Source organism: Podarcis raffonei, chromosome 16 (genome assembly GCF_027172205.1).
Source record: "Podarcis raffonei isolate rPodRaf1 chromosome 16, rPodRaf1.pri, whole genome shotgun sequence".
Taxonomy (NCBI): domain Eukaryota; kingdom Metazoa; phylum Chordata; class Lepidosauria; order Squamata; family Lacertidae; genus Podarcis; species Podarcis raffonei.
In genome coordinates, this window is record NC_070617.1 from 39,577,151 (window position 1) to 39,600,039 (window position 22,889).

The 22,889-nt window shown below is 47.0% G+C and overlaps 1 protein-coding gene across 8 annotated transcripts in view; it reads right to left on the reverse strand.

Annotated features, from left to right (window-relative positions):
- The window catches only part of CAMKK2 (calcium/calmodulin dependent protein kinase kinase 2), a 46,548-nt gene extending 24,596 nt beyond the window's left edge, over positions 1-21,952 (reverse strand). For 5 of the 8 annotated variants that reach the window (XM_053369863.1, XM_053369862.1, XM_053369861.1 and 2 more), the window contains exons 1-2: positions 15,984-16,072; positions 4,422-5,004 (exon numbers count right to left, since the gene is read on the reverse strand). In XM_053369863.1, the coding sequence (XP_053225838.1) occupies positions 4,422-4,955 (534 nt within the window). In that variant the 5' untranslated portion in view covers positions 4,956-5,004; positions 15,984-16,072. Of the gene's footprint in view, positions 1-4,421; positions 5,005-15,983; positions 16,093-18,842; positions 18,925-21,831 lie in introns of those variants that run through there. The other 3 variants (XM_053369858.1, XM_053369857.1, XM_053369856.1) reach the window with 3 other exon arrangements.
- Between the last annotated feature and the right edge of the window lie 937 nt (positions 21,953-22,889).

Here is a 22,889-nt window from a genome sequence, read left to right on the forward strand (position 1 = left end):
CTCCGAGGGCCTTCTGGCAGTTCCCTCACTGTGAGAAGTGAAGTTGCAGGGAACCAGGCAGAGGGCCCTCTGGGCAGACGCCTGGTGGAACACCCTCTCATCAGATGTCAAGGAGATAAGTAACTATACAGCCTTTAGAAGACAACTGAAGGCAGCCTTGTATAGGAAAGTTTTAAAATGTTTAATGTTCCGTTATGTTTTTATATATGTTGGAAGCTGCCGATATATAACAATACATATATATACAGTGGAACCTTGGTTGTCGAACGTGATTTGTTCCAGAAGACTGTTCGACTTCCAAAACATTCAACAACCGAGGCGCAATTGCCAGTTGGCAAAATTGCCATTGGAAATGGAGAAATGCGCCTCGGAAGCCATTAGACTTCAGAGGCACGTTCAAAAACAGAATCATTCATTTCTGGGTTGTCGCTGTTTGAAAGCCGAAACGTTCTACTGCCGAAGTGTTCGACACCCAAGGTTCCACTGTATATTTTATATATATAATAATTCCCCCCCCCCCATCCTAGGAATTGTAGTTTCCCTACCTTACCAGAGCTACATTTCCCAGAACCCTAAACAAATTATAGTTCCCAGGACTTTGGAGAAATCCACCTACTTTAAATGAGTGTTACACGTGCTTTAAACACATGGGAAGTTTTTGCTGCTACTTAAGGTAAAGGTAAAGGTAAAGGGACCCCTGACCATTAGGTCCAGTCGTGACCAACTCTGGGGTTGCGGCGCTCATCTCGCTTTATTGGCCGAGGGAGCCGGCATACAGCTTCCAGGTCATGTGGCCAGCATGACTAAGCCGCTTCTGGCAAACCAGAGCAGTGCACGGAAACGCCGTTTACCTTCCCGCCGGAGCAGTACCTATTTATCTACTTGCACTTTGACGTGCTTTCAAAATGCTAGGTTGGCAGGAGCTGCGACCGAGCAACGGGAGCTCACCCCGTCGCAGGGATTTGAACCGCTGACCTTCTGATTGGCAAGTCCTAGGCTCAGTGGTTTAACCCACAGCGCCACCCGCGTCCCTGCTGCTACTTACTTTTTTTTTTTAATTGAGTACTGTTGTGTTTTTATGATGTGAATGACTTTGGCATGTTTTAGGACTCCAGGATTCAGTAGGAAATTGCTGCAGAGGAGGAAAATATTTGCTAAGCCTCTAGTACAGCTGATTGCTTATTAATCTGCTTCGATTACCTCCCTCAAGCAACCTCTTCTCATTCTGCATAAACACATGCCTGTGTCCTCATCTAGCCATCTCACGGAAAGGCAGCGCCTCTCAGCAGCCTCCTGGATGCTACCCGGACCAGCCAGTCCCTTGTCAGCTGAGCTCCCCAGCCTTTGGCTCCGCAGCAGAAAGCTGGTGGAGAGCCTTGCCAAGGTTTCGTGTAAGGTGGGGTAGCCCAACATGCTGCCCCCCAGGGGTTCAGGACTCTAGCTCCCATCAGCCTCAGCTAGCATGGCCAATTCCCAGATCTCTCTGTGGCAAATCCCACAAAATGCTATCGCATTAAATCCACAGAAGCAGAGAAGAGGTAAAAATACACTCAGTGGCTTAAGCTGTACTATTTGGGTAATAAAACACCATTTGCCATTACTGTAGTTTATTGCCACTTGAAAATCTCCTTCAGTTCCTAGCAATAATATTTGAGTTTTATTACCAGAGAGTGGGTGAAGAGGTGGCAATCTCTCTGGCCGCAAAGGAAGTCCCAAGGCTGACAAAAGACAGATAATGAGGAAACTGAGCCACACAATAGCGGAGGAGGAACGCCGAGGCAGTCGGAATTAAACAAGTTGTAAAAAGTCTTCCCTGCCAGCGTTATAAGCATCGACCCTCGAAACGAAAAGCCACCAGCTTTTATTATGTTTTAAGTTTATGGCCTGCCATTCACTCAAGGCAGATCTTGGGCACCAGGCAAAGAGGATGTATGCAGCCTCATAGAACCACCATCTTAAGACTACTTAAGACCAGAGAATAAGCTGTCCTGCCAGGCTTAGCTCACCTCAGGAGAGACTAGGTAATCAAGCTTATTGTCTCCCTGCCAGTCTACCTGAGCTCAGGGTGTGAAGAGGCTAAGCTGCTTGCTCCAGCTTAGCCACATGGCTCTCACAAGCCACTATACCAATAACTGAAGAACTTTCACCATTCAAGGGCATATTTTAAAGGTCAAACAGCCTTATTTCCATCCTTTACTTTGTTGCACATTTTGCAATTTTTAATCTCTGCTGAGATTCTCACACCAAAGAGTGCATACCCCAAGCAAGGATCTTGGCATTCTGGAATTCTTCTTTTACTTATTATTTTTTCCTTGAACTAAGATGAAAGACTTGGGTCAGGCTCTCCCAAATGGCCCTGCTCCAGATGTTTTGGACTATAACTCCCATCACCCCAGCCAGCTGATGGAAATTGTAGTGCAAAACACCTGGAGGGCAATAGTTTGGGAAAGGCTGCTGTAGACCCAGGCCCTCCTGACCCCTCCTCCTCCTTTCTCCCTTGCCTGCTCAACTAAACTTTCCATGCGCTGCATAAAACATGCAGAGATTCCACGCTGGGAGCTGAGCTGTATTAGCATAAGTGCATCTTCTTTCTCTAATACATAACTGAGAAAGCCTGGGCTGGAGGCATCAGTGCTGTCACCCACCTCTGCTTTTAATCAGCCGCTGTTCTCGCCATATATAGCTTTGCAAAGAGCATCTGATTTTCTTCCTCGTTTATCTTCTCCCCACCCACAGCCATTGCCAGCCTCGCACATCCCTTCTGCAACAATAACAGCAGCGAACACAAAACCCAGGGATAATTCATTTGCCCGGTGGTTCAGGCAGGTGGGGCCGGTTCTCTGGATCACAGCAAGAAAGGGCAGAATTTGGGGCCTCAAGTCCATCAAGGCCCCCCACTGAAAAGTCCTCAGAAGCTGGAAAAAACCTTCAACTAATCTACAGAAACACATAAAGGTTTTGTCCTCCCTTTCACTTTAGACCAGTTTTATTAGACCACAACTCCCATAATCCCTGGATCACTGGCTATGCTGGCTGGCTGGGGATAATGGGAGTTGTAGTCCTAAACATCCGGGATAGCACCAGTTTGGCAAAGGTTGTGCTAATATGATCCCACCCAGCGGCGGAGGAAGCCTCTCCAGCACCTGGGGCGGCACGCCCAGGGGCTGGGCGAACCGCCCATAGGGGTGGGGGGGCGCAGCACCCATAGAGACAGGGCGTGGCGTGCCCTTAAGGACCGGATGGGGGGGGAGGCAGCGGGCAGATAGAATGGAACCTGCAGGTGCCCGAGACGCATGGTTCGGGCGCGCTGCAGATCCAGCGGTGAGTGCCACCCGCCATTTTGTCACTCCCCTCGGCGGGGGCACCCGGGTCAGACTGCACCTACCGCACCCCCCCTTGCTACGCCCGTGAACCCACCCCATCCATTCAACTCTCATAAGAGTCACTAAAGAAAAGCATCCTAATATATTTGCTCTTTATGGTATCCAGAATGACAGTGGTGAGGCACTGGAGATCTTCCACTCCCCCTTCATGAGCAGTTTGGCTTCAAATGACCCTCACAGCACCTTGCCCACCATCACAGAGTGCTTTGGGGGGCTGCTGAAAAAGAACATTCTTATTGGGTGCAGTATCAGCTCAGACTTAATTAAACATGGGAGGAAGTGTCGCCCTCCGACACACCTATGTCAGTGCGGAGGGGCTATCTTGGTACAGATTGAAAGCATAAGAAGAAATATGTTTCTCCCTTTTCCCATTTGTTTATGATGGACTTATATTGATGTGTTTTGTGCTACAAGTCTGTGAGAACTCTGCAAGCTGCACTAACATAACAATGCAAAGGAAGTTCTTGTTTAAGTCTTGAAATCACATGTTCTACATTTCCGAAATCATACCACGAAACATGCACTGAAGCTTTCCGGCCATTCCCAATAACACCTCACACATACCCTCCAACATTTTTCTGATGAAAATAGGCATGTCCTATTCCATAATAATAATAATTTTATTATTTGTACCACGCCCCTCTGACAGGGTTGCCCCAGCCACTCTGGGCAGCTTCCAACATAATAAAACATTAAACATTAAAAAACTTCCCTATACAGGGCCACCTTTGGTTGTCTTCTAAAGCTTATATAGCTACTTATCTCCTGGACTTGGGGGTTGTATAACTCCACACCCTCCAACATTTATCCAATGAAAATAGCGACATCCTAAGGTAAAGGGGGACATTCCAGGATCAAATCAGAAACCAGGATGGCTTCTGTAAATCCAGGACGGTCCCTGCAAAATAGGGGCCCTTGGAGGGTCTGCTCACACACCCCCTGCAGCTACCACAGAATTCCCTGGAATACTTTGGTGCTGTTTACAGAATCACACACCCAGTGCTGAAACTGTCAGAGATACCTAATCACTTCTCTTACTTGCAATCCTGTGATAGAAACTCGGTGGGATTCTATCGTCGGCCTCCTTGGCAGACGAGGCGAGGAATGCGGAGACGTGACCGGGGAATAAGGAAGAGAAGGATAAATGTAGCGTCCATTAATGCCCTCGCCATTACCAGGAGACTGGACAGACTGCGACCTTTCCTGGAGAGAGAGTTTGCGACTTGAAAGGTTCAGTTTGTTTCGAGGTTCCCTTGTCTCTCGCAAGGGGCCCCCCAGAGCACCCCCAGGAAAAGCCTCCTCTTCGAACCCTCTGGGGTCTTGCGCCACCGACTGCTCCTCGCAGGGCTCCATGGGCTCCTCATCCTCCTGCTCGTCCCGCCCGCCCGGCGAAGGCCTGGAAGCAGGGTCATACTCCGTCACCACCACGAAGGAATCCATCTCGCCCAACTGGGTAGACTTCAGGGCTTGCAAGCAATGCGGAAAGCCAGCAGCCTCCTGCTGCTTGCCAAGCTCATTGTGGGAAACGAGCCTCTCGGCGGTGGCAGGCCTGCTGGAGATGCATGTTGGCATGGTGCGCTGGCCAGCTTCATCCCAGTGGGGCGGCTACATCCATTGTGTGCTGGGTCAAAACAGAAGCAAAACCATTAGCAGGACGGAAGAGGACTCGGCTCCCACGTGACCAGGTGGATTTGCTGGGCAACGCCAGTCTTTGCAAAGAGCACATGGGGAAGTTTTGGTCCCACAGCAGGGGGGGCAAACCCTCAGTGCCAAGGGCCAAATGTCTGGACTAACCCCAAGCAACACCCCCCCCCGCACCCTCGTCACACCCCTAACATGTTTCTGCCTGGCTGGAAAGTGTCTTTGAACTCATCCCTGACTGCCTGGAGGATAGTTTCTCTGTGTAGAACTAGCCTAATGTACAAATGTGACATTTATGTTTGTTGCTGCATCCACTCTAGATTGTGGCCCTGCTCACCCACAAGTTCCCAGAAGGTGTCTGTGGCCACCATTCCTGTCCCATGGGGTCACAGCTTGGGATCTTTCCAGAGATGAGGAGGCTGTGTTCTCCAGACGTTTCTGGGTTACAACACTGACCACGCTGTCCGAGGCGGAGGGGAACTGGAAGTCCCCAAAAGAAACCTAGGGAGTCTATTCCCTGACCACTTGGGAAATTCAAAAAACGAAGCCAGATTGCTCAAGTTGCACAATGTATTTCTACACCACATGCACAATGCTGAAAAATAACTTTGGAAGAACAATCTTATACAGCCTACAGCCTATATGATGTATGAATGGAAACATTAATGTTCACAAACAATGCATACCTTCACATCAATAAAGGACAAGGAACGCAGATAATTGCACAAAAGAATTATATTCTGTCAGGACCAGCCGGGATGTTTTGCTGTCTGGCACAAAAGAGAAAATGGAGCAGCTGCTCCGCCTACACAGGTGAAGGATGCGCTCCTTGGAGTCTGGATCTGCTGCCACCTGAGGCAACTGCCTCTCTGAGTCTCATGGGGCAGCTGGCCCAGTCTTCTGCACTGTGCCAACCAGGCATTTCAAGCTGTAAAGTCTCTTTCAGAGGCGTACAAGGAAAGAGGGGCCTCCCTGCGTGAGCCTCAAAATGCAAAATCGTATTTGTTCTTTCATGTGCATTCCTTCACACACGCAAAAAAGGTGATCACTGCTTTTCTAAAGCACAGCGACCCCGACAGCAATTTGTCCTCAAACGATGCTTACCTTTATAATACTACTACCCTGCTCCTCCTGGCTCCAGAGTTACTCCACCCAGCTCTGCCTCTCCCATATCTGCATCATGACAATCCCTGCCTGCCAGCCTTGTCCCTATCCTGAAAGCCCAGAACAACTGCTGAGAGGGATGGGTGGAGCTGTCAGTGCCAGTTCCCTCTTAAATTCAGTTCTTCACACTTCTGCAGAAATTTGTTTCCTTTTTCTTTCTGTTTAAATTCTCATGAAAATTCATCCACATTCTAGAGTGAATTTCTCCTAATAAGCACATATTTGTGCGCAATTGCTCTTAACAGAATGCATTTTTTGTATGTTGTTTTCCCTAATATATGCATTTGTGTGCAACTTTCCCCTGGTACAGTATATGCCGTTTGTAAACACTGGTTGGTTAAAGGACTGTATCACAAATTTCATACAGGTGTCATTTTCACAGAATGGCTGTGCTTCAGTTCTCTTACTGTTTCTTGTACTGTTTCACAAGAAAGTGTGAATCTGATAGATTTGGCTTTAAATGCAAACCAAGTCAAACCACCACCACCCCATTCCTACTTATTTTTTTATTTATTACTTTCAAAAGACTTCTGCCATTCGTGGATTACCCAAAACACCAACTCTTCTGGATATCCAAAACACCAACTCTTTCAGCTGTAATCCTGTCTCCACAGCTCAAAGTGGTGGAACGTGGATGGAGCCCTGGAGAAAAGCAAATGGTTACAAGGGGGATCCGGGTTGAATCCAGCAGGTCAGGGGCAAAGCCACCACCATTTCTGGTGGGTTGTGGGCAAAGCCAAGGTAGAAGCGGGATTCTAGACAGCTCAAAACTAGTCATTTGGCAGAACAGCTTAACAACTCAAAATTGACAAATTCAGGGTAACTGGCAGTCTTAATTGCCAGTTTACAAGTGCAATCTATAGATTCTGTGCTAGGGATCTGAACAATATTTCGGAAGCAAGAAAATTTAATTCTCCAAGGTGCATAATGCAAGCATTTGCTTATTCAGCATGATTTACTTCATTCCTGCTAATCCTAGGGATATTCAGCATACAACTTTAGAGCGACTTTCAGCCAATGTCATTTACTTCTATCTTGTATAACATTCTGGAACAGAGGACGGCAGCTAAGATTTGTAAGGGGTCTGGAAACCAAGCCTTATGAGGAACGGTTGAGGGAGCTGGGTATGTTTAGCATGGAAAAGAGAAGACTGAGAGGAGATAGGATAGCCATCTTCAGATATCTCAAGGTCTGTCATGTGAAGATGGAGCAAGCTTGTTTTCTCCTGCTCTGGAGGGTAGGGCTCGAATCCCATGGCTTCAAGTTACAAGAAAGGAGATTGCAGCTAAACTTCAGGTAGAACTCTTGCTGTCAGAAAGAGCGGTTTGACAGTGGAAGGGACTCGGTCAGAAGGTGGAGGTCTCTCCTTCCTTTACAGGTTTTTAAGCAGAGATTGGGTGGCCATTTGCTACAGATGCTTTAGTTGAGATTCCTGCATTGGTTTGGACTAGATGATCTTCAGGACTCCTTCCAACTAAAAAATTCTATGACTCTATAAGCTGCTGCTGTTGTCCAAATCAGCCTAGTCTCCTGCCTGCCTCCAGTGACTGTTACTCAGAGGTTAGGCTTGCCATATGTCAGGAAAATTCCTGACATGTCATTCTCCGGGTGTAAAAATGGCAAAATGTCAGGAAAAACCCGGATGTAAGGCAACACGATGAAAAAAGCAGAGGAAACAGCTCAGAAAGCTTTTTATGGGTTAGGTTTCCCAAAAAAAGAAGCTTAACAATTTTGTTGGGGTGCTTAAAAATATGGCAACCCTATCAGAGGTAGACTGCTTCTAAGACTGAAGGCTCCATTCTTAGCTATCATGGCTGATAGCTTTTGACAGTGCAATTATAGTGCAATTTACAGTGCAATCATATTTACTAAGACATATGCCCCATATATGTGCATATATGCAGCCTTAGTCACCACGCACTTCATAAAACCATTTCCCCCTAAAGTTCACCTTGAGGGTCCCTTTACAGCAAAGACATGCTATAATAACTATTATTTTCTGAATTCCCAGGTTGTCAAAAGATCATCAGCAAAAATAGGGAAGGCGGATCACATGCAATTGTTTCCTCCCCTGCCCAGACTTCCCCCCCTTCCTTGTCATACTTAACACTTTGGAAAGGCAGTCATTAAAATTAGAGAGACACTTATCTAAAATTAAAATTCCTGTTAAAGCAGTGCCCTCTGGCCCAGCAACTCTAAATCAGTATAGCAGAAGCTCCATGTCAGTTATATGGATATATATTAAAAGCGGGTGGGTGGTAGAGGCAAAAGTCTTTGTAATTGCACAGTTGCTTTTTTCAGGCACCAAATAAAATGCATGAAATGCAACCATTTCCCCCTAAAGTAAAAATGGCTGGTTGCCATCGCCCTCCATACTGCCCACCCTCTTGCTTCATTTGACATGTTAAAATTAAAGTGGGAAAAGGCAATGTAATTCGTAGCAGGAATACATTCACACACACCAACAGCAAACTCAGTTCTCTGGCTGCCGCTTCTTAAGGGACCAAAAATACACCATCCAAGCACCAGAGAGAGATAACAGCAGCCTAAAGGGACTGCAGGATTACAACCCCCAGCAGACAAAGAAAGTAGAAAGCACGATCGATAGGGTCGCCAGGTCAGGAGCATCCCAGACACTGAAATCTCAGAGCCCAAACCTGAGACCTAGGGGCGCTGATACTTCCTCTGCGCTTTCCCCCCCCACTGAGCCCTGGAGACGGAGGTTAATTGGGAGAGGGGAGGCGGAAACAGAGGACAGACAGATTCCCCCCTTGGGGGGAAAAGAGAATGCAATTGCAGTTGGATCCTGCCAGGCTGAAGCTTCTAAGCTGAACACATAGCCTTCTTAATTTTTTAAAAATACACTTTTGCCCACCTGGAGATTCAAGCCGCCCTCCAGCTACTTGGAGGGGGTCAGGAAAGGCTGGAGACTTCAAGTCAGCCCTGGAGGCTGGGCAGCTCAGTGAGTCTTAGTGCTGTCTGCACTAATGTGATCTCTGAGGCACACTGTTTCTGAATTACAATAGGCAGGACAGACAGCCCTCTGCTCTTTTATAAGTCAGCCCCCATGTTTCAGCCTGAGCCACTGGACTTTTCTGGAGTACAGATTTATCTTGAGAGACAACTAGCAGCCTACTCTAGGGGTGGGCTATTCTGTGGCTTCCTCTAAAGACCCCTGGAAAACTTAGTAAACCTGCTGTACCAGACACTGGGTGTGCAGAGGGCAGCTGAAAAGGACACAGCTCTGGGCAGCCTAGAGGGAGAGACTAAGTGGTGTCCAAACTTTTTTCAAAGAGGGCCAGATTTGATGAAGTAAAGGGCTTTGGGGGCCAACCAAAGTTGTTGACTTTTTTTGGAAATAAACTGCCACAGGGGCCGGATTAGGCCCCCGAAACAGACTTTGGACATACCTGGACCAGGGTGATGCACATTGTTCCCGGGAACTCCTCGTTTTTAGTAAGGAGGGAATCTTGCACTACACCTATCAAAATCTAGTTATCTAGCACATGTGATGCTGTACCAACAATTGTTACACCCCTAAGAAAACAAATCAGTAAATCAGTTAGCAAGACACAAGTATAACTGTACAAAATATACGTTTTCCCACTTGGCTAGACATGATTCTATCACCTGTGTTTTGCAGGTCAAGGAAATGACACCTGTAACAAGCTATGAGTATTACATTAGCTCCTTGCCCGCTTCATCTAGAGACGCTCAATACTGGAATTCTGATTTAGAGCCATCCTTGTATCAAATCTTCAATTCATCTGGCAAATGTGGTTCAGCAACCAGGGCCTCTGAGAGCCAAAGGGAACCATCTGATTAAACAGGCATCGTGAAGAAAGACAAAAGGAAACATTTTGCTGCAAAAGCTTCTTGGAATCGCTGGCACACAGAGGTATAAAGTGGAGGCAGCCAGCAGGGCCAACAATGCACTTCAGAAACAAACAAAGCCCAAGATTTAAAGGCAAACAAGTCATGCCTTCCATCGGTGTCCGTTTAATAGACAGAAGATTTATTGAAATGCATATTGTGCCAAATGGTTTGAAGTTAGATGCCTGAGCCACAGGCTCATGGACACGGCTTTGCTGCTTCTGACACCAGGAAAGAAAACAGTGTTTTATGCTTGGATTAGAAACCAGGAAGAAACCCCAGTTTGGGCATCTTAAAATATTAAAAAGGGTTCTGTTGGGCATTTGGGGCGGGGAAGATATACTTGAGAACAACAATAGGTGTAAAATTGGGGGTTGGTTCATTTTGGCTAATTGGTTCATTTTGATTGGTTAGTTGGGGAAGCATTTAATTTTGATAATTTTTTGAGATGAGTATTTAATTTTGATCCTTGATTTTGTTTCTGTTATCTGGTTGATTTATTTGTAATTGTATTCTGTATTTTAATTCTCATGCATGCTGATGTAATAATACTCAGCACTTATACCACTTATACGAGACTGGACAGACACCTTGTTTGCACATAACTGTAAACAAGTTATTGTTGAGTTATTCCTCCTCTCCTCTGGCACTGCCACGAGGAGGAATTCCGAAGCATTAGCTTCCACTTTAGGCTAACCACAGCCTGCCCTGTGGTGACATCTGAACTAGGACAAACTGTGGTTACTCTTAAGTATGAGTAGAGCAACAAGCCAATTTCAACCATAGTTTATAAAGCTGGCTTGCTTTCACTAACTAGAGTTAAGGCCAACCAGAGTTTAGGGCTCAGACGCAAAACTGCACAGTGGTCAACAAAGAAGTGGGAACTTCCAATTTCTTCCTCATGGCCATGTTGGAGGCCAAGTGAGCATACAGAAAGTGTGTGTGTGTGTGTGTGTGAGAGAGAGAGAGAGAGAGAGAGAGAGAGAGAGAGAGAGAGAAAGAAAGAACTGTAATTTTAGAGTAAACTTCTAGTGCGGATACATCCATTGCTAGCACACAAGCCACCATACACTGCACTGAAAAATCTGCAGCATAGATTTTGCTCCTGGTGTATCGCTACTGCTGAAGCTGTTTTCATGGTGAACAAAAGCTTTCTTATGCACCAATCACAACTGCACTTGAGAGCAGAATCTGGTAAGTGCACTTAATGCACACATGCACATACACAAAAGCAAAGGCATAGCATATCCCCACCCCCACCCTGCTGGTCTTCCATTTCCTTCAGGGTCTGTGTTTTGGGAGCTCTGCCAGCCAGTGCATAAAAATAGTTACCCCATTAACTGGGAACAGTGCCCACAATGCTGCACACCCCCAGCTACACAGAAACCCGCACCAAAAATGGCACCAAAAAGGGGGGAGGCAATGGGCAGGATGGGACACAGGAAGTGGGTAGAGGTCAGATTACCACCAGAAAGGGAAGTGGTAGAAAAGGAAAAAGCCAACTTCAAGGGCAGACACAGAAAGACCTTTGAAAATAGTATTAAAAGGTTTAAATACTTAGCATTTATATAGTGCTGACTGGGATCACAAAGTGCTTCAAGTGATCTAGGGTAGCTGAGATTCCTGCATTGCAGGGAGTTGGTCTAGATGACACTCAGAGTTCCTTTCAACTCTCTATGATGCTCTGGGATCTCTCTGAAAGTAAACGGATGAGCGACTTGCTTTTGCCCATGAAAGCTAGCTGCTCAGGGTGGAACTTGGAATATTCCTGACACTCACCACCAGCACCAGCACCAGCTGTGGTCTTATATTTCCCCACCACTATTTGATCTTCCCCCTACAGTGCAGCAACACTGGAGAATACAGTGTGTTTCTTGAAGTGGCTCTAAGCCAGGGGTCAGCAACCTTTTTCAGCCGTGGGCCAGTCCACCATCCCTCAGACCATGTGGTGGGCCAGACTATATTTTTTTGGGGGAAATATGAACAAATTCCTATGCCCCACAAATAACCCAGAGATGCATTTTAAATAAAAGGGCACATTCTACTCATGTAAAAACACGCTGATTCCCGGACTGTCTGCGGGAAGGATTTACAAGGCGATTGGGCCGCATCTGGCCCCCGGGCCTTAGGTTGCCTGCCCCTGCTCTAAGCGAACAGCATTAAACGTGCTTCAAGTTTACATGTTGGGCTTTGTAGCTTAAAAGAAAGGCATGCAAAGGGGGACATGGGAGATGTATACAAAAGTTGCATGGCATGGTGAAAGTAGACAGAGAGGCTTTTCTTCTTCTCTCTCCATTAATGGACTCTGCCATCATCCTAAGGAACTGAACATTGGGAAGATTCAGGAATTCCTCAGTGCATAGTTAAGCTACGGAACTCCTTGCCACAAGACCGAGCCATAGCCACCAACTTGGATGGCTCTACAAGAGGTTTAGACAAAGTGCTAGCTGGGTTTTACCTGCCCTGCCGGAGGCAGTATGCCAGTCGCTGAGAATCGTACATGGGGAGAGTGATGTTGTGCTTATGCCCTTGCACATGGGCTTCTCAGAGACTTCTGTTTAGCCGCTGTGAGAACAGGATGTGGGGCTAGAGTGGTTGGAACAGGAGAGCTCTTCTTATGTCCATCAGGACAGGCAGGTCACACCTACACCTAAACAGTGAGCGCCCTGGCATACATTCTGGAATCTCCTACAACACACAGTAGTTCTTCTGTGGCGGACAGGCCACCACAATTCCTGGTGCTACAAAGTTGGGAAACAACTAGCCAAGGATGGCTCCAGGTGTGGAGGCCTGTGGAGGCATTACTTCAGGGCATTGTGGGAAACAAATATGGTGGATGCTATACGCTGATGTGCAAATCCGCACCTGGTCCATTGACCAAATCTAAAGTAGACTATTTTTATGTCTTTGTCTCCTTACGTCAACCAACAAGAAAACCAAGGCTTGACCAATCTAAGGCCTCACATTTTCTAATCAAACTTGGCCTATGAAATTCCTAGCAAGCAACATGGCTTCACGGAGGGGACACCACACTCAGTCAACTTCTGACTTTAAGTTTCCTTTCTTTACTCTGTTTTCTGCTCCTCACATGCAACCTAGAAACCCCAAGGGAAAACGCCACTTTTTGGAAACCTTGCTTGACTCACCGGGACGGCCTAATCCTACACGAGCCAGCAACTTTTATCTGTTTTTAATGAGGTTAAAGCAGCATCTGTTAGAACTCTTTCTGTTCCCATTAACCTCTGCAAACCCATTATATCCAGGCAGTTGCTCAAAAGCTATGGAAGTTTTATTTATTTATTTTAAAAGGCTGCACAGGGCTGAACTGCCAGGCTAATTCTGAAAAAGCACAGGCCTCTGGAAACAATGCAAACAGTAGCAAGGGGCGTGTGTTAAAAATAAATTCCCCAGATTAAAGGAAAACATAAATGCACAAAAGAGGCCAGTTTGAATGAGCTTGACAGCTATGCAGAGACACAGGTGGAATGTGAAAACAGTGCCAAATCCAGACAAATACCCCAGTTCCCTAAGGCAACAGAGTCTTCCATTCTCTGTCTGGAAGCTGGTCTTTGCTCAGCGAAGGCAGGGGTGCATATTCTTGCCCCTAGGTATTGGCTAAAATTTAAAAGGGGGGGTAGGGCCCAATTTAGTGTTTTCTACTTTCAACGAGATCTTGAGCCTGAACTAAAATGCAATTCTGTCTTGGAATAAGGAAATACAAGTTATTGACATGTATGGCCTCTTTTTCAGCATTCTGAGCTTTTCAGATTTTGAGATAGCCTCTTACCACCAGAAATCTCATATTTTAAAATGCAACTTTTGTGCTGACTGCTTCTGCCAAACTTCAGACCCCTCACTCTCACTACGTAACCAGCATGATAAATGCGGAATGGAGACAAGCCTTTACAGCTCTGAGGTTCCAGTCCATGTTTTCTGCCGTAATTGAAGGATGCTGTCACTGGATCCCCTCTGAAGAGAGAGGATGCCCACATAGCTGTCATGTGCCTGACGATTTACCCCACCACTTACGCTTGCCCAATCCATGAGGATTTAAGAGCATCCTAGTTCAAAGATTTCAATTTCCGAGTGGGGAGATTGATTGGGTGTTTATTAGGGAACAGGTCCCCCTACATTTCTGAAAAATGGTTTTCCAGATACTCTTTAAAACACCCCACTCCTTTTTTAACCTTTGGTTTTTGTTGAGTTCTAATTACTTCTGTCATTTTTGCTAATTCCAAATATTCACACAATTTGATTTGCCATTCTTCCTTCGTAGATGTAAAGGGAGGAAGTAAACAGCCTTTGTTAACTGCCTTGTTCTTAAAGGTAAAGGGGACCCTGACCATTAGGTCCAGTCGTGACTGACTCTGGGGTTGCGCGCTCATCTCACTCTATAGGCCGAGGGAGCCAGCGTTTGTCTGCAGACAGCTTCCGGGTCATGTGGCCAGCATGAGTAAGCCGCTTCTGGCGAACCAGAGCAGCGCATGGAAACGCTGTTTACCTTCCCGCCGGAGTGGTACCTATTTATCTACTTGCACTTTTGGCATGCTTTCGAACTGCTAGGTTGGCAGCCTTGTTCTTACATGCATGCAATTAAAAAAGGAAGTCAGTCGGATCAGAGCAAAGATCTACCCTACCAAGCATCCTCTTCCCCCACAATGTCACCCCAACCTCTCTAGTGCCCCTCCTTTCTCCCCAGAACCAGTACTCAGAGCAGATAGGAAGAAGCTTTTCTCCCTTCTCCCAAAATCCTTGAAATCAGAGTTCTCTAATGAAGATGAGCACCAAGGCAGAGGAAAGGAATTGATTGCACAATGCAGAATTAGTCTAAGCAATGTGCTGCCCCAAGACACTAAGACGAGGGTTGGGGAAGGTGTGTCCCTCCGTATGTTGTTGGACTCCAGCTCCCATGATGCCTGACCTTTGACAGGGCTGGCTGGGGCTGATGGGAGCTGCAGCCCAGCAACATATAAAGAGTGCAGCTTTGGCTACTCCTGGATCAAACGAATATGTGGGTCGAGGAGGAGAAGGATACCAAAGTCTATTTGGTATGATAGCTGAACAGAACCTCCATTCACAGCAGAGTGTGCCATATTACTGTGCCATTAAAAACACACCTACCCAAATCCCCGACAAATAAGATTGGCACTGGAAGCCAAATTATACCAAGCCAAACAGCTTGTCCATCTAGCTCAGGCACGTCCAACAGGCAGATCACTGGACGTCTGTGGCAGATCATTGGCTCCCCCCAAAGAAGCTCAAAAACTTTGGGGTAGATCACTGCCCATTTTTAACTCTGTGAGTAGATCGCAGAGAGGTGACTCTCCAGGGTTGCAAAGAGGTTTCCCTCCTAGCCCTACCTGGAGATGCTGGGGACTGAATCAGAGATCTTCTACAGGCAAAGCATATGCTCTACCACTGAACTGCTGACTATTCCCTTAAAAAAAGATTATAGTCTTCATTGTTCTGAATGAAAGGGCTGAATTAAACTGGAACATAGAAAGCTGGCTTTTACTGCACTAAATCATTCCTCCATCTGGCTTGGTATTGTCTACACTGACGGTGAGCAGCTCTTCCTGGAGATTGAAACTGGGACGTTCTGCACGCAAAGCAGATGTCCTACCACTGAGCTTTAGCACCTTCATACAGGCTGGGCTGAACCCTTCTGCTTGACATATTTGTTTTCTATGTGCATTAAGGACAGTGTGTGTGTGTATTTGTTTCCATGGAGAACATTCAACCATACAATTCCTACCCACATGCACACATATGGAACTTGAATCTCAGGACTTGCCGCTTGAATTGGCTGACTGTATAAACTCTGAGAGCCCCTTGTGCGAAGATGATCTTGCAACAATTAAACCAAAAGGATCATAAAAAAATAAAAGAATAAGGTGTGGGAAAGCACCAGCCCACACATACCAACAACGGTGCCTTGACAATATCCCACGAGCCACGTGGATTTTCAGGAACGGTCAGACTACAAGTCAGCTCATGGGAATGTGGAGAATCTGCAGAGATAAAGCTTTGTAGCTTGCAAAGAAGTAAAACTGAGAGATAAAACAGAAGAGAAACACGGGGAGAGCAGCAGAAAGAACCAGAGAGATGGAAAGCACAAAAAGTTCTACTTGAAGGAATTTATTATTATCATTATTATGATTTTAAAAGGGGACAAATTGAGCCTTTGTTTTCTCTTCAGTTTATCACACTTCACTTGCTCCAAACACACAAGGTCGTTATAGTCACTGGATTCCAGTTTTGTTCTGAAGGATTCAAAACCAGCCATTTTGTTCAACGCACAGCAGTTAAATCCTTTAGAATCAAGATAGTTGGATCTATCTATTGAAACATAATTATAATAAATACATTTTGCTTGCTGGTTGGTATACAAAAAAACACTTTTCAAGGCCACCATAAGATAAACAAAAGCGAGTCTTCACTCATAAAAGACGTCTAAAACTCATTGGTAGGTGCATGGGGAAGAGAGAGAATAAGGTTAATGGTAAAGCTTTATAAAAGTGTGGCCCCCCCTTTCTCAGAATAGTAAAATTCAGAGTCCTCATCAAGCTGACTAGCAGCAGAAGTAAGACTGTTAATAAGGGGAGAGCTTACTCTCAAAACTCATAATTAACTTAATTAATTAAATGATTCTGATCTTATCCATCAAGGCAAAGCATAGAACAGCCTTTGCCAGTCTGGTGCCCTCCAGATGTTTTGCAATGCAGCTCCCATCAGCCTGGCGGCCACAAGGCTGGTAAAAACTGGCACAGAATATCAAAACGTATCCCAAGCAATGCAAAGCTGCCCACTTTCACATATCTTTGTTGGAAAAGCTGCAATGAACTAGTATCTTAGCAATGTTGACTCCATGGCCTTGTGCCACCACTCTTGTTCCAATGCTAATAGAGCCTGAACAGGTCATGCAGGTAAGTCTACAGGTGGTGATGTAGCTTTGCTTAGAATTCCTCAAAAGACAACAGGCACACCAAGGAATCATGTTTGTAGGCCTCATTGTTGCAGTAACACTCTATTTATTCAGTGAGGAACCACAAAAAGATGAGAAAAAGAAAGAAGGTCCATCACATTAATTAAAACCTTTTGCAGCTCTTATTGTTTCAGAAAGGTGGTGCAATCCTCCTCTCACAGGATAGGACTCCCTCAAAGCTCAAATGCAGGATCACTCATTTCTGCCTGCATCCAAATCTCCCCAAAGTGGCAGGGAGGAGCAAACAGCCTGGGGGAATGTTAACCAACCATTGTGGCCTCTGTCACACGCTCTCCAAAACCTGATGTGGCTTCACCACATAACTGTCACACTGGGAAGATTTATGTGAAGGAGCAGCCACAATAAGTTTCAGTTGAGGGTGAGTGGGAATTGGCTCTCATTTCCACATGGAAAGTGTGTCATGAACATCAGGGCTAAGACATCCTCCTCTGCCAAGCCTTGCCAAACCATTGTCACCCTGAGCTAAGTGAACCAGATGAAAAGGGATGCCCCTTCTCCTCAAAAACACACTGGAACAATATTTAAAACTGGCAGTTACATTTTCCATGTGAATTCAAGATCAGTTTCAGCAAGAGAAAAGGCATCCAGCTTTTTTAAAAGCCTATTTTACACTCCAGCCCACATCCATGGCAACTTCACATCCACACAAAAGCAGTGAACTTCAGGGTCAGGTGTGAACACACCCTCTGCGCTGCCTTCACGGAGTAGCTCCACTTGGGTTGCCAAGTGATGGGTGTGTGCTGGGAGCGGGGGCAGAGTCAGGCCTTTACACTTGATCTAGGAAAATCAGCCCATGAGGTATTTCATCGCATGGTGAGAAATAAAACTTTAAAGCTGCCTGTGCCTCAGCTAAAACCCAACGGTTTTTAAAACTAGCCCTCATTGAGACATCAGTTCCAACCACAAGCACCGCCTTGGTCTGTGCTTTGCGTTCCTACAGCAAAGAGGAAGAAGGAAGGACCAGGTGCAAGGAGGTCCTAACGGGTCTCTTCTCCTAGATTTCTATCCTCTTGCACAGCTAAGCAGGTCGGTGAGAAATCCAGAACACCAGACTGCAATTCCCCCCCCCCCCCGCTGTCAAAATCCCAGCACAACCTGGAAACCTCAAACTCCTAATTCGGGGGAAGCCAGCCTCTCTCCCTCCACGCAACTTGACCTCCTCTCCACCCGCTTAATCCAACACGGAATCCTCACTTCGACCTTTCCACTCAAGCCCTGGATCTCCAGTCTTGGGGAGGGACAATGGGCGGAAAGCAGCCCCCTGGCAAAAACTTGCGGTGCACAGAAAATAAGGAAAAAACCAAAACATGATGGGCAGTCTAAAATGCCTGGGGTTCCAGCTCCCCCCACCCGTCATTTTTCCCCCGGGGAGGGCGAACGGGCTACTGGGGTGTCCCAGGCTTCTGGGGCGGAATCTCATCCCCTCGCGAGCCCCGATGCCCGGAGGCGGCCGAGGCAGCTCCATCCCGAGGCGCCCGCTGCCTTTCCGCGGCGGGAGTTTCCGCGGCGCCGCCGTCCTCCGGGCGGGAGGGAGGCGCAGCTGGCGGGGGCTAAACGGGCCCTCGCCAAACTGAAATCCCGCCGTCGCTGCCGGGCTCCCTTTGGAGACCCGATCCTGCCTCCCTTCGCCGCCGCCCTCCGAGCATCCCCAGGACCGCGGAAGCCAGGCTCCTTTTTCGGGGGGGGGGGGGAGCCGCCGAGAAGGCAGGCGGGAAACGCGTCGCCCTTGGAGAGGAGGCGGCAGCGCAGCGGCGCGCCCGGCCCCCATCCCTTACCTGGCGGCGGCGGCGGCTCCTCCCGCCCTTCTGCTGCTCCTGCAGCCGCGATCCCGGAGCTGCGCGCCCTCCTGCCCGCCCGCCCGCCCGCCCGCGCGGCGCCCCAGATGGCAGCAGCAGCAGCAGCAGCTGCGCGCCCATTGGCTGCGCCGGGAGCCTTTCCTGGGCCGAAAGTGAGAGGGGCCTGGCAGCAGCGCCGCCCATTGGAGGAGGCGCGCCGCCCAGGGAGGCCGTGAGTGGCCCAGATGTGGAGGGAGGGAGGGAGGGCGGCCGGGATGGGGCGCCTCCCTCCCTCCTGCAAAGGGCTCTCGCCCTCCCTCCCTCCCTCCCTCCACCTCCATCTCCATGCCTGCCTCCCCCCCCCCCCCCTTTGCGCTTCTCCTTCTGCTGTCCAGCCGCAGGGCGGGCGGAGGAGCCGGAGAGGCAGCAGATACAGATCAGAGAACATGGAGCTCGCTGCCTGGCGATCCTCAGCCCACGAATGCAAAAGCAAGCCCGAGACTGTGAATCATCACAGCAAGGAGGAGCGCAGAGAGGAGAAACGCCATGGGAGGGCCTCGTCTGCACCACCCAAACCCGACGCCTCAGCCTGCCCCGGCTGCAACACAACATCTCTCTCTCGCGCGTGGGGGTCTCTACAGCCACAGCAAGCGCGGCAGCTCGCCAGCAGTTTAATTTCACCCCCGATGGCGCATCCTTCCATTGTCTCTGGATGCAAACAACAACTAGATATAATAAATGTGCATTTCACAATACTAGCTCCCTAGAAATAACCCTGTGAGGTAGGTCACTGAGGTAGGGAGGTGGACAGAAAATTTCCAGCTCAGATAATACACCAGAGATTATTAAACCATCATGAAAATATGCCAGTATTGCACATCATTATTTTTTTTGAAGTTTATAAAAGCAATGGAAAGATTAAGTTGAGAATTAATGATATTGTTAATAATAAATGTGCATATAAGAATATTAGTTCAGGGTCCTTCCCTGCTGTCTGCCTGCCTGTACACTTTTTTTATACAAGTAATAGAAACATGCATGCAGAGGACAATCGTAAAATATGCCCGTTTTAATCTGCAGCCCACAAAAACTCATACCATAATAAATTGGTTAAAGTGCCACAAAGCTCTCTGTTGTTCCTGATGCAAAAGACTAACACAGAACCTTCTCTCAAAAAAGGTCTACAAAGCAGTTGTTTTTATGAAAATACAACAGCCTGCATGCTTCTTCCAAGAGCAACTCCAAACATTCTCTGAAAAAGCAAAGGCCCGGCTTACCAGGGCTGACAGCTTTCCCTTCTGAAAATTCCAAGAAGACTGAGCTTGGAAACCAGGATTATTGTACTGCAAATATTTTTTGGGGAAAGCGTTAGCAGAAAGATGGAGGGCCGTAGCTCAGAGTTACAGCATCTGCTTTGCATGCAGAAGGTCCCAGGCCAGGTTCAATCCCTGCCAACACCCGGCAGGGCCGGGAATGTCCCGTCTGAAATCCTGCAGACCAGAATGCATAAAACCTACATTAAATTTCCTGAGGCAACAACACCGAAAGAACAGGCAACGGACAAGCTGACCGATTCTCTCCAGTTTCTCCCCCTCAGTCTCTTTCCTAGTTCTCAGGTAGATCTACACCACACCCACTGTTAAAACAATTCAGTGCTGGGGTTTGCTCTTGGCAATAAGTAAATAAGAAATAAATGGCAAGGCAAGAGGCATGTCTATCATGGATACAAGCTGGACAGGGGAGAAAATGGGTGTTGCATATCATGTTCCATACATCACTCTAAATTCTAAAAAAAAAAAAAAATCACTGTTGAAGGTAAACTCCATTTTCAAACTGGCAGTAAAAAAAAAAAACATGACACCAGCTTGCTCAGAGGCTTAGTAAGGGCAACATGCCAGGCAGAGCAATGTTGTAGCTTCTCCATGAACCATGTGCCTGCTGCCTAAACACACCCAAAGCACTTTTGGGGGAGGGAGAGGCTTTGTTTTTTCTTACCTGCCATCGCAAATATCCAAAGATATGCAGCACTGGACAGCAGCTACTGGCTGGGTTTTTGTGTGTGACAGGGAGCGTTTTGTTTTGTTCAACAGCTTCCAAGCAGGTGCAGTTTTAGCACTTGGAGTTTCAGCTGCATTTCCTTCAAAGGTCCACAGCCATTCTTAAATCACTGGTACCTGGGGGGGGGGTTAAATGTGTAAAAAGGACTGATCAGATATCACACAAAAAAGGAAGTAGTTGAAAGGAGAACTCTCCTTTTCTGTTTCAATGCTTAACCAACACTGGTGGGTCACTATTTATTTACAAATTTGTATCCAGCATTCAGTATTTCTGTTTGCAGATAATGAAGCCATCATGATTAACCAATAACAAACAAAGTTAAAATATCAGAAGTATTAAGAGAAAAATGGCCTTTAAAACGAATTGCTGGTGTCAATATCCATTGTAATGAAGCCAAAGTACATTTGAAATAATTGCATATTCTTCTCATATGTTGCACCCCATGTCTATTCTCTTTCATTTTTAATGGGGCAGGGACCTGTCAAACCTGTTCTTTGTAAATCACCATGTATAGAGATGGTGAGATTGATTGATTGATCGATCTGTCAGGGATGCTTTTTTTGTGATTCTTGCATTGCTTCACATCTCCCTTGCTAGCATACAATCGTATGCATGCTTACTTAAAAGTAAATCTTGCAGAGTTCATCGGGGTTCATTTCTAGTAAGTAGGCTTACAATTGTAGTCCAATACTGCTACTGCCTTGAAAATAGGCAATTTGCTGTGTATGCAACCTACAGGTTGGAGGAGCCTACACAGTCTGATGGTTTCCTTCCGCTGGGCTGCTTTGCTTCCAAGGCTATGCCAAGATGTTAAACGTTCCTCCTACCCAGACACACCGACTCTAACGAAGAGGGGGGTGGCCTACTTAAAAGCGGACACCCCAGAGCTACATTTCCGCTGAAACAATTGTTCAAGACAGATTTGCATTACCTTTGCATGTGCTAAAAGCTGCTCCTAGGCTCTTCTCCAGCTCCCAGGTCGCATCTGGAGGCCTTTGCCATCCAAGAGTTTTCAATAATGCACGAATAAAAACAACACATCGTCCAGGACTGCTTTATACCAGCAGTCTGGTAAAACTTGCAATTTGGAAACCAGTCTGCCTCCAACGGACTTTGGAACACAGGTGCACTCTTAGCTTTGAAAATAATGGGTTACCTGCCAACACCCACAGCACTATGTCAACAAAAAAGGATGTTAATCATAAAGCTGCATTGGCAGCGCTAAAAAAAACAACAACAACCCTCCCAAAGCCGTAAGCATCCCAAAAGGGGCTGGGACTCAGTCTGGCTATGCTTACATGGTTGGAGTGAGCCGATTTGAAAGATGCATTAGGCTAAGACAATCAAAAGGAAGTAGTAACATGGGAGGCTGCTTTCAGACCCTTGGACCATTTGGCTCAAATGTAGCATAATCTACACTCATTGCCAGCAGTGGTTTCAGGCAAGAGTCTCCCAACCCCACCTGGAGGTGCCAGGACTGAACCTGGAACCTGCTGCTTTGCAGGGAAGGCGCTCCGCCGCTCCGTATGGCCTTTACAGTGTAGTATGCTACAGAAGTTCCTATATAACATGCACAGTCAACCATAAGGCTACCCTGCCCCAATATATACGGTCAAATAGACATGAAATGCAAAACCAATTTTCTGACACAGAATCGTGGCAGGGCTCTGTGACTCAGTGGTTTTCCTTTTATTCAGCTGCCAAATAAGAAAAAGTAGTTTGGGCCAACATGAGTCGATTCAGAACTCGCCAATCCCAGTTTGTCAGGCCAGTGCAAAAGATGGCAGTACCCAGGGTGTGTCTACCCTGTGTGTGGCCCCTCCTCTCCCTCCCAGCGAGAGGAATGGAGAGCCAGCAGCTCCCTTGATCAGGTCATTTAAGCACACATGGCATTTTACAACTCTCACCCCTATAAATTCTTTATTCCCATTTTGCTAGTGGGAGAGATGAGGCACAGATGATTTCCAAAGGCTGTCCATTGAGGATTTG